Below are 12,360 nucleotides of genomic sequence, written 5' to 3' on the forward strand. Positions count from 1 at the left end.
CCACTGGTGAAATCTGTGTTTTAGCAATACCCTCTGCATCCCTCTTAGAAATGTTTCTGCATTGTGGCTGTCTCAGACAGGCTCTTAGGAGACAGAGATGGCTTTGCTCAGATGGTGGCAGAAGGGAGCTTTTTGGTACTCAGAATGTGTTTTCAGAAAAATGTCTGGTTTTCTTTTTTTGTAACTTTCCCAATCTGTTGCTGGAAGGCTGCTGTTGCAAGTCACAGCTGGGCAGGTAACCATCAGTTAATGAGTAATCCTTGTGTCTAATGTTGGCATTGATCTGGTCTGTATTTTGCAATGTAATGCCATCTCCTGAGTGGGCTTGCTTTGAGCTCCTTGTTATTGCTATACCATGGTTTTAATTGGCTCCTGAAGAGAGAGGGAAGGGGAACATCTGGATAATAAATCATCTCTGGTTGCAAGCTGCATTGGATCAGCTCCTCTGGAGGTGCTATTCAATATTTGCTGATTACACCAGGGATCATCTCTGAGGGTCAGGCCCTTTGTAAACTCTTAACTAACTCCCTGTGGTTTAGGGAGAGTTTCTCCCTACATGTCATTCCCTTCTATCCATGAAGACATTAATCATTAACAATGATAACAGCTCTGCTTACTTAGAAAACTAAAATACCCTAAAGTCAAGTAAATCATAGTCCCTTATGAAAGCTCATTGCTGATTCACCCTTCCACTTCAGCCCAGCCCTGGAAGTTTCCCTGTACCAGGCAAAACCTTCATGAGAGGAAAGCAAAGATGAAAGTCTGTGCTCCTTTCACTGTTGTCTTGGCTCTGACTCTGAGCAGTGACTGTGCAAGGATGGTAAGTCTGATTCTTCTGTTTTGGAATGGTGGATCAGCTACGTGCTGCCTGGCAAGACCATGTTGCCTTGGGGTTGGATGAGTGAACAGACCAAGAGGATGAGAGCTTCAAATGGAAGACAAAATGGATTTGCTAGGTGAAGATTGTCAGCAGTGCTGACTAAATGGGGGACCTGTGGGATAGATGGTACTCTATGTTTCTGTGTTTAAAGCAACTGCTTACATCCATGCCCTGCTAAGGATGAGGAATGGGAGGGGAGGAAAGACCACAAAAACTGAAATCCTTTGAAAATTCGTCTCAGAAATGTGTTGACACAAGCAGGTATCTGCGATAACATGGTAGGAGAGTGCTCCCCAGCTAGACTTTATTGCTGTCTGGTAACTGAACAGGCCAGCTTAGGTAGCTATCTTGTTCTTTTCAGACCTCTCCCTGTTTCCACATAATTTTTTCATGTTTTTTTAATCATGTGCTTTGTGCCTTTTTTTGGGGTATGTCTGCCAGGCACTTGGAGCACTGCTGAGCATGGCCATGATGGTTTGACTTTACTATCTGGCTTAAACCCCACCATGGCCTGTCATCTACCATGCACTAGCAGGGCAGCTAATAGCCTGGACCTTATGATCAGCCTTATTTCACTAGCTAGGTTAAAACTAACTGAGATATACTTCAACAATGCTATAATCCCAACTATTGCAGAGAATTACGGAAGTATCTCCTCAAATATTACACGTGGGAGCAGAGAGAAATATTCAAGGTGCCAAGGAAAAGATCATCCCTGACTGAAGCAGTCACAGACTGCTCAGTGCTGGCAGTCAGTGTAGAGTGCAAAAATTGTTTTTTCTGCAGAGCAGTTCAAGCCCCTCCTATATATACCAGCAACAACTTTTTCTTAACCCTCACTTATGTCCCCTGTCCACTTCTACATTCATGATGTGCTGCTTCTTTGGCAGTTTTTTAAATATTTTTATTTTGCTATAGTTTAGTTGCCAGCACTGGCAACTGTTAGTGGCAACAGCACTTTATGTGTATTACCATTTTTTATTATCTCCTGTGCCTTAAAATCAGCTCAGCCTAGTGCTCTGTGCTTGCTGATCGGCAAACCCAAACACAGCTGGAGGTTGCTCTTGTAGCTAATGCCCTGGGGGATACAGCAAAACTGCAGCAAAAGCCAAATGCTGGGATTTTGTTTGTAACCGTGAACTGGCCCCAGAGTGCATGAGTGCTTCCTGCCGAGAGAAATAGGAGATGTGTCCCTTGGCAATAGAAAGATATAATGGAGCAGAGCTTTGGCCTTTGTTGTGTTATGCTGGGTTTTCCTGGTTTAACAGAGATCTTTTATGAGCCAACGTGTATCTACCCTCTTTCACCAGACTATGCCCCACATGCAAATAATGAGAAGTTTGCAGAAGCACTGGGAGAAACACAGTTTCAGGGCACCCTGGAAAACACATTTGTCCCAGTAGGATGGTTCCCAGAGTGAATTTGTGTCTCCAATCCACATTCTCTTTTTCTCTTTGTAGCACTACAAATCTGGGGCAGGAAGAGGCTCAAAACATGAGTTCACTCGCCCACAAGGTACAAGCCAAATCCAATAGGTCTTATGACAGTAAGAATGATCTACCTGTCTGTATCTGTGCTCTGCAAGTCGGTAGGAAGCCTGTCTTTGTTTCAACATGAATAAGGATTATGGAATGGTTATGCCAATATTAATTTCTGTTTAAAGGGGAATTTGGGATTAGCTCAGGAATCTCAGGTAATTTTCCTTCAGGTGCAGATTAATGGGAAGGTGCTGATGGGATTTTAGTTTGTCTGAGCTGGTATGGTTTTATATTCACTCATAACGTGGTGTGGCTGGAGATGTGCAACTCCCTTTAATCAGAACTGTGACTGCTCTGGCACTTGAAAGTACATAAACTCTTTGTATGTATAGGTTCAATTTCTACCACAACTCTTGATGTCTCTGTGGGAGAAGGATTTGAGCCCCATGCAGCTTTCTGGGTTGCATTTGTTCTGATGGCACCCAACAAACTTCCTGGCTGTGTGTGGGAATTGCAGAATTCCATTTTTAAAGATTTTATATTTTTTTATTTTATTTTATTTTATCCTGTGCTTTTGCTGTTAAAGATCAGGTGAATCAGTGGATTAGTGGTGCCTTTATAGCTTATAATAGTCTTCAACAGCCTTTGGGATGCAATATGTCTTCTGAATGGGGATGTATTTTCACAGCTCCCCTAACTGCTTATAATGAGAGGTATTGGACAGAGAAGGTTGGTATTTGAACGTTGCTTAATTATTCAGACAATGCAAACTAGGATCATCAAGAGGATGACAGAGGGGCTGGCAGTGGCTATTCCACATTGACAGAGAAGGGGATAGTTGGGGCAGATGGAGTGACTGTAAGTGTGTGCAGGAGCCCCAGCCAGCACAGAAGGGGTAAGCTCAGGACAAGGAGCAGCCGTACATTGTCTCTGAGAAATGGAAATGTGCTGTGCTGCCAGTTTGGTTGTACGCCCCATTTCTCTGCTATGGCAGTGGTTGGCTTCCCATTCAAGCTTCAGGCTTTCAAAATTGACTGCTTTTAGTTTAATGGTTAAATAAGCTCTGACAGTTTTTCATTGTCTTTTTTATCTTCAGCCTCTCTCATTCTCAAGACTTATCTTGAAGGATTTTTTTCTGATAGACTCCCACTAGACTTCCTTAGACTCCCACCACCCTTCCTTAGACTGCCATCACTGACGTGGTGAATGTAAAACTTGCCCTTTTTAGACACTGGTCCCATCAGTTTCTCCCCATTTGTAAGGGATATGCTTATCCACAAGGGAGAATGGTATGATCAAAAATATCTGTCTACTCTCAACCTTTAAAACTTCCTCCTGACTGTTTCTATTTCAGTTTGTACTGTCTGGTTCCTTAATTATTTTAAAAAGATGTTACAATGTGATATAGAACCTGAAAGGATACAACTTCAGAAATGATTTGAATATGAAATTACAATACTACATAATTAGAAATAATAATTGCAATTAATGAATATAATTGGCATTTGCTGTACCAGAAATTGCAATATATTTTGAACTGAAATAATCTGAGATCTTAACTCTGATGTGCAGTCCATTAATTTTTATTGATTTGGTCATTACATAGGATTTTAAGCCTCTTCTTATACACTAGAAGTTGCAGAGACACGGAGTCCAAAGTAGAGCTGAGAAACTTATAGATACCTACCTTCATAAATTAACAGAATAGCATATAATATATATACCTGTGGATTGGTGTTCAGCTGCATGATGAGTTTTTTATTCTTATATTTCAGTGTTTACAGAGGATGGAAATTTATGCAAATTTCCTTTCCGGTTCGGTGGAAGGTTTTATCACTCGTGTATATCAAATATGTTTTCCAGAAAGAAATGGTAAGTTGACATTGCTCATAAATGAAGACAGCCTTCAAATGAAAATGTCATCCTTTTAGTGCTTTACTCTTGCTTTTGGAATAATTAACTTGATCTTGGTGTTGTGCCCAAGGAGACCAGTGCAGTTCTGCTGATAGTCATGGCCCTCAGGTCAAGGCTCTTGCTCAGGGGGAAGGGAGCCCAGGCACTGCATCTCCAGCTCCACAAAAAACTCAGGAACAGCAGAAATGTTCCCTCACTGCCCTTCATATTGGAACTGCCACTTACATGAGTGACAAGAGCTTGCACAGTAAAAGCAGAACTGATGGAATGACCTGATAGAAACCCTCTGCTGAGAGGAGAGGGATCCAGACACCTGCAAGAGAGGACGCTTGGTCGAGGAGTTATTTGATTTGTGCAGGCAGTACTTGTATTGCAGCAGAGAACACCTGATTTTTGAGGAAAGTTGTTTTCCCTGCCCTCCCTCCCTGACGTATCTCTAATTTCTCTCCAGATTGGCACCAGGCCCCTTTTGGTTAGTGCACTACTAAGAAGTGAGGTATTACTCCTGTTTGTTGGGTAATGATTTATTCTCCTAGTGTGTTTAAGGCCAGGTCTCCTTCTTTTGGGCAAATGTTACTCTTTTACCTATGCAGAAGCTGTTAAAAGTATTCATGATTCATTTTGGGGTAGGAGCACTCAGGTGGGAACCTTGCTGAAGCAACCACTGAATAAAGAGGATTAACTTTGCAGACAAACCCATATAATAGGTGTATGTAACAGAAATCAAAGGCAACAAAGCAGGGAATATGTGGGCACCAGTAATGTGAAAATATATGCCCAGATGAGCCATGTGAAAGGCAAACACTTGCATGTTTTCAGAGTGGAGATAATATTTTAGAGTTTATTTTACTTGCCCATGCAGGGCAGAACTCTCATTTTTTATACCTGTCTGTTTAATTTTTTTCATGATCTGTGGTGTGTTTCTGATGACACATCTGTTTCAAGTGTAAGTGCTGGCGTAATGTAAACAACACAACCCACAACTGCTTACACAAATAGACAGAGCTCCAGGCTAGGAGACCACTTTGGAATTTGCCCAATATCCACAGATACAACACAGGCAAGAAAAGCCTCCAGGAAACAAGAATTTGAGACTATCTTAACTTATGGAAGGGGAACTGGAATAATTTTCCAGTTTGAACCCTGCCTTTGATGAACTGTAGCCACAGAGAGTTTGACCTTTGGACCCACTTAATTTTATGCAGTGCTTAAGATGTATCCTGTTAATACATGACACTCTGTGTATTTGCTTTTAGCCAGTTAGGCCACAGAAATGGAAAAACCTGTGAATAGACAGGATCCAAGGTTAGAGCACACTTTAGAGCTGACCTTGGACAACTTGCTCTCATGCTTCCGATTTTTTAAAAGCCATTTACAAGCAGGGAGACGAGGAGGAGGACAGCTGGAGCTGTTTGGTTTTGACAGGCCATTTCACCCCATGGATGACCTCCTGGCCAGTGTTTACTCATTGCTTATAAGCTAAAAGCAACTTAACGTGTGACTTCAGGCACAGAGATGCCGGCAAAAGAGCCCTGAATAGCAGTTGGGAAACCTGTTCCGTGCATTTTTGTGTGCCTTGGCACTGACCCAGGCTGGACTTATGGTGAATAACTGATCTCAGGGGACCTGGCAGACAGCAGGTGAAGGCAAGGTGTGTGACCTTCCTGTTTCTGCCTGCTAGGAAGGATGGAGACGATGGGAGGCTGTGTCCAACATGCCTCTTTGGGGGCAAATGCAAGGAGACCAGATCAGAAAACGCCCACTTATGCATTTAAGTTCATGTCCTCAAGTCATACTTTAAGGAAAGACTTTACAGTGCAGGCCAAAGCCTTCTCCAATTGGCTTTAATTTTTATGTTTTCTCATGCTACATATGACACAGGTACTATGTTTCAACATAAATCAGCTCCTGACTGCAGAAAGTCCTCCCTACTTTTTTTGAGAGCAATAAACAAGTTGCATCTTTATAAATATTTATTGAAAATACAGGAAAGAAGACAAAATAATTGCAGTATTTAAATAATAGTCTTCCTTTAACAGCATCCTGTATTGCATTTCCCTTTAATTATAAGATATTTTCACAGATAAATTCCTGTTAATGTCCTCTTACCAAGTCTTACATGATAACTTGCTAAAGATACCATGTAAATTTTCCTTTTGTGCTGAGGAAAAAAAAAAAAGCCAGCTGGAATTGCTCCTGAATTTCACTGGTACCTCCAGAAAGACCTCCAGAAAGACAGAAAGAAAGAAGCTCTTTCCTTCCACAAGTCTGTCCTGAGCCTTTGCTTGCTCTCTAAGACATCCTATTGTTAAGGCTCCCAGTGCTCCTGATGGGTAAATAGCCCACTTTCCATTTATCTTGTCTGCCAGTTTGGCCTCATCTGTGACACACCATTTTGTTTGTCCATTCCTATGTTGTTTACCGTGTATGGGTTTAAAATGTTATTTAAATCCATCCACAGAAAGTGGACTTTTCTGGTGTAATTAATTCAGTGTCTGTGTCTTTAAGTTTTCACTTCTTTATGACAGGCTGATGTAAAGACGTTTGCTATTTCATAAATTTTGAGCATAAGTGCATTTGCAAATAGCGCAAAGAAATAATAAGCCCATTGGGTTGGTCTGGCTGCTGGGGGTCACATCCCCCAAGACTGAAATATCATCACATTTTTGGTAAGCCTCGAAGCAAAGAAGACATTTTAAAAAGAAAAGGAGGGAGATAAGTGATGTAGCTTTGAGGATGTGCTGAGGTTCTCCCAGACAGTGATAGATATGTGGTGGAACATTAAGAAGGATTATGTGACTGGGCAAGAAGCCTGACACTGAGGAGGCAGCTTGGCATCAGAAGGTAGAATCAACCTCTTCGTAGTCGCTGCATGGCGATAGGGAAGGAGGGGACTGGCTGTGGACAGCAATCAGTGGGAGGACCAGTGGGTTGTGGAAAGCTGATAGAAGAAGCTTCTGTCAGGGCCTCTGATAACAAAAAACATTTAAGATGGAAAAATTTGAGATCCCCTTTTGCTTAGAACTTGACTGCTTCTGAACAGACTCCAGAGAGCATTGAATTGCACATAAATGTTTTTTCCCCCCTGTAATAATCAGTTTTCTTGCATTTCTTAGGTTTTTACAGAATTTTTTTCATTTGCCTATTCCATGCTGCCCAGTGTAACATCACTCAGCTAAATCAGAAATTATGGCAGTCAGAAAAATCAGAAAAGTTTGGATTCTCCTCCTCCATCATGGCTGGCAGAGATGAAGTGTTCAGTCAGAGATGGTTTTGCCAAGAGTGACACTAGCAGTGCTGAGAACACTTTTAACTCATTCCACATCTTAATCCTCATGCATACTACACCATCCTTTAAAAAAGCAAAATCTACTTTCCACCAAAGGATCATTGAGAAATTTCCATCAATTCCCAGCAGAGTTGCACTGGCCTTAATGCTTGTGAGAAAACAGCCTCTTTAAGTACATGCCAAGTTAATCTGCACTAGACTACCAAGCACCTTTTTGTTGGTGCATCTTATATAATCGAGGTCACCAAACTTAATATACATGGCCTGTTCAAATGCTTCATAGGGATTAAATGTTTTAAATACCGCATAGCATCTAATTAAGAAGGAAAGTAGGGCAATTAAAATGGTACATATGCGCTACAATAAAATTTCAATCTAGCTTGTGACATCCCAGGGTGAAAAAATATTTGATCACACAAATGCTCAAGGTATGACAAAATTGTGCATAATAAAATAGATCATAAGGCACATTAAATACAGTAAACTCTAATTTTTCTAATGCCATGTAGCTGATATCTATTAGACTGCACTGGAACTGGTTAGGGAGGATCTTTCGGTGGATGGGGCACATTGGGACAGGACTTGGACCCCCAAGGTTCAGCCTCAGTTCAGTCACATGCTTCATGTGTGACTTTGGGGAAGCCTATAAATTTACTTCTGCAAATGAAGAATAGCAGCTCAATGCTTCTTGGAGTGCTCTGAGCCTTGGAGATAACAGACCAGGGCAGGGAAAGTGGCAGAAAGCAGTTGTCAACATTCGTCTTGGTAGGATTCCCACAGGCGACGTGGTGTGCAGGACTCAGTTCCCTGCTCTGAAAAAAAAGGGAAGGTTTTATCTGTGTTTTTGGAAATCACCACCATGTCAGTTATTTCCTCATTTCATCTAGCAAGTTCCAAAATAAGAACCCTTATAGGAACTGAGTGTAAAATAAGTTTGTTACTGAAAGCAAGGGAAAAGTCCCTCTGTGGACATTCTCCTGCCTCCACAGTTTATTAAAGGAACCGTCAGACATCAAAAATGGTCTGGGTCTTGTTTTTCTTGTTTTGTACTGAGTAAAGGAGACATAATTTATTTGCTTTGGTTTTATTTTTATTTCTGTCTTTCATTTTCTAATCTTAGAAATAATGTTTTTTTTTGTTTGTTTGTTTGGTTTTTTTTTTGTTTTTGTTTTTGTTTTTTTCTGGAGGATTTGTTGAAAACCTCAGGTCCTGCTTCTACATCTCATTTTTAATCTGTTTTTAATTTGAGAGGAATGGAGCAGAGCAACTTTAACAAATGAAAGCAAACTTCTCCCTCTGGTGTTAAGAGAGTTTGAATGAAAGGGATCCTAATTAGGAAAAAAAGAAAAAAAAAGAAGTATGAATTTCCAGGTTGCCAAAGTGTAAAGGCCATGAAGTTTCAGTTATTTAAAGCTGCACTAAACTTCACCTTTGATTTTCTTTTCAGGTGCTCAACAACACCTAACTTTGACCGGGACAGGAGCTGGGGACACTGTGCTTTGAGGCACAAAGACCACTCAGGTAAGATGAGCCACTGCTGGGTTGCTCCAGGTACCTGACTCCTCCTTTGCAGTGAGGAGGGACGGTGCCTTCCATGAACCTTTTATTTGATGTACACAGAACAAGCCTTCACATTAGCTGTTTCCATAATCTCTCTGTGACTCTACAGAACCATAGTATTAAATTGTGTATATCACACAGTCTTTAATTCACTCCCTGTTGACTAATTTGAAGTCGTGGAGGGAAATTATGGTAACACCAACATGGAAATCTGAACTCTAGCTGGAACCGAGCACAGAGGTGATCATCTTCTCCTCCCTCACAGCTTGGATGTGCTTATTAGCTTTTCCTTCATTTAATCAGCTACTTTTTCTGTCTGTTTGATTGACCTGTTTATTCTTTAGAAGGCACAGAAACATTTGGGAAAAAGCAAACCTCAAAAGCAGATTTCCTTGGGCTTTGGGCTCCATCAGAGAAGGCAAGAGGCTAGACACGTTCACTGCAATGACAGGATTACTTAGCTGAACAGTGCTATGGCTTCGTGTGCTCACCACACTCCAGTGCTATGATTACCTCATTGCTAAGTCTGTCTAAAATGGGAAGTCAAGGTCTGTGGCAAACTCTCCTTTCTATATATATAGATATAAGCCACTTTAACTGACACATGTGAGTGAAAGCACCACATCCCAAGAAGTTCAGTTGGGAACATTCACCTTTGCTTCACTCTGTCTTCCCAACGTCATGTTCCATGAGCTGGATGCTGGGGAATCACATTTTATGAGGAATTCTCAATTCATATAGACACAGACCAGCACTGAAAAATCAGGTGTTGCACTGGTTAAACTTGATGCCACTGAGGTTTTTTTTTTTATTGGATCTATGTCTAAATCCTGATCATGTTCCTCTTTTTGCCATTTCACTACTTTTAAATGTGACCTGTCTTATTTAGTCTTCAGGATATGACCAGAGGCCCTTAGACATTCACTTTCCACTTTCAAAGGAAGGGCATTTTCCACCATCCCCTTTCAGGGAGTTCTCCGCAGTGTCAGGAGTCTCACTGCCAAGCTGATTGCAATCTACAGAGCACTTGAAAAGCCAACGTTAGCTGAATCATGCTGACAGTCTAAAATTAAGCAGTGCATAGCATCACCTTTTTAAACTTAATGACTTTAAATTATTTTCCAGCCTGGCTTTATAACAGATTTAACAGTAGATCAGAGGCAAATGACCCAACCTCAAAACAAGCAGCACTGTGTGTGCCTTTGCAATGCAAGTGTGTCAGACATGAACGTGGACTTTACAGGCAGTTCATGGCTTACAAGAGCCAGGTTATGGGGGCTGCACTTAGTTATTCGTGAGTGGCCTCCCAGAGCTTAAAATATTGGCAGCTGCAACTCGTGACTGCTTTTATCCTCCAGTGAAGCAGTTACCATCACGGTGACAGCTGGCTGACTCAAGGAGACTCTTCAGGAGCTGAAAGAGCTTTCCAAGCCTAATGTTGCATTTCTGGGGGTGTCTGGTGCCACCTCTGTCCCTCTGTCTGCCCATCACCGTTATCTTGCAAGACATTTGGCTGCCTGCAAAGCTTTTTTAGAATTCTTGGCTCATTTTTGCCCTTTACCCACAAGAGTGTTGGAAGACTGAAACAAGAAAGCCACCCTTGTCTGCCTGCCTCTGGCTCAGAGGTGTCTCTGTCAGTGTACCTTAACATCAGTGAGGGCTTTCCCTGGCTACTGTTTTTTCTCCAGAGGAAAACCCACATAGGATTTATATGTGTGAGAGATGAAAGGAAAAGATGACTTCTGGGAATAAATAGGCAGTCAAACTGAGCAATGCTGATCTTTAAAATAATATGACTTTGTTGGGAAAAAATCCACTAGAATATTAAATATTTGGGAAAATCTCAAACATTTTATAGATGCTTGAAAAACAGGATAAAAAGAAATTTCAGGGAGAGAGTATCCTTTGGCCATGAGTGATTGGTGAGAAGTGTGTCAACAGGGATGGAGAAAAAGTTTCTTGAAAGCAAAAGTTGAAGCACAAACTCTCTCCAGGCCAAGAATACCATGTATATTTGGGGATCCTACTTCAAAACATTGGAGGTGCTTACAAATCAATGCTAAGCAAGTGTTGGAGGCATTGATATAGAAAAATACGTCTGCTAGATTGAAGGGAAAGTTTAACCAGACAGCCTTTAAGCTTCAGGATGAAGTGAAGCTCAGGTGTGTAGTTTCTGCTGGAGGGAGTTGTTAGTACTGCACTGTGCAGAGTCAGAGCTTGCTCTATCAACAGCCATGGCCCTTGATCAACTCCCCCCACTATCTGTGGGAGCTTTATTACTGCCTTCAGGGGTTATTTGTTCAGGTTTCCAGACAGCCTTCCCCCCTGCCCAGGGGATACCTCTGGTTTGTGCAGTAGCTGCCCAGTGTGAGCCCCTTCATATGCATGGACCCACTGGGCTGTGAATCCATAGCTTGCATTTATGTACACTTATGCATAAAAGTGCAATGCCCCTATATGTGGGACTTCCAGATCTTGGGCAGTCTGGTAAAACTACTGCTCTGAATGTCTGGAAATCTTGGACAAATGGCCAAAACCCCAGGGAGGCCCAGACATGGGAAGAAAAGTGCCAGGCAGTGAGTATTTTTAAGGTACATCTGGACTGACATGGAAAGAAGAAGTAGAGCAGTGTGGGCTGTGCAGGCAGGAGGAAGAGGCATCACCCCCAGAGGGGTTCTGGGGAAGATGGGTGGCAGAAACAAAGTTTTCTTCTGGGAGATATGGGTAGAAAGGTGAGACAAGGCTACTGCTCATTCAGCAGAGACTCAAAACAGGAGGTGAAGCTGAAGTCAAGATGACTTCTAGCAAGTGCAGAGTGTTTTGCCCATGACGGTGCTTTAGACAGTGTGTTGAGAAGGCAGGGACTTAGCACTCCCCAGTTAATGGATCCTTAATGGTGGTCAGGATTCCCTGCAGGGAACTGTGATGTTTATGAGCAGAACTTGTTGCTGGACTCCAGGAAAGGTGGAGAGGGACACCGAACAGCCCTGGGAGGACAGACTGGAGTGGTGAGTGGGATGTAGTAAGGTACTCACTGGGAAAGAAATGGAGGACTGGAAGTGCTTTTTGCGGATTTAACAGGGATACAAAAAATTACTTGAGCTCCTGTTGCAGCAGAAGATGTCTTGGAGATCAAGTCATGGTTCGGATGTAATGGGAATAGGAAATATGGGATTTTCCTTTGAGGAAACATTACATCACTAGAAGTTTCCTAACTATCAACAGCAGGAACATTAGGA

At 42.0% G+C, this 12,360-nt stretch overlaps 1 protein-coding gene across 1 annotated transcript in view; it reads left to right on the plus strand.

The window, feature by feature from the left end:
* Positions 1-621: 621 nt before the first annotated feature.
* Positions 622-12,360, plus strand: part of HGFAC (HGF activator) — a 41,840-nt gene continuing 30,101 nt past the window's right edge. The window contains exons 1-4 of the mRNA XM_027891454.1: positions 622-820; positions 2,341-2,395; positions 4,134-4,230; positions 9,009-9,082. Coding sequence (XP_027747255.1) covers positions 755-820; positions 2,341-2,395; positions 4,134-4,230; positions 9,009-9,082 — 292 coding nt within the window. The 5' untranslated portion in view covers positions 622-754. The remainder of the gene's footprint in view (positions 821-2,340; positions 2,396-4,133; positions 4,231-9,008; positions 9,083-12,360) is intronic.

The sequence above is a fragment of the Empidonax traillii genome, unplaced genomic scaffold (genome assembly GCF_003031625.1).
Source record: "Empidonax traillii isolate 1590-97213 ecotype Southwest subspecies unplaced genomic scaffold, ASM303162v1 scaffold321:size1084243, whole genome shotgun sequence".
Lineage (NCBI taxonomy): Eukaryota > Metazoa > Chordata > Aves > Passeriformes > Tyrannidae > Empidonax > Empidonax traillii.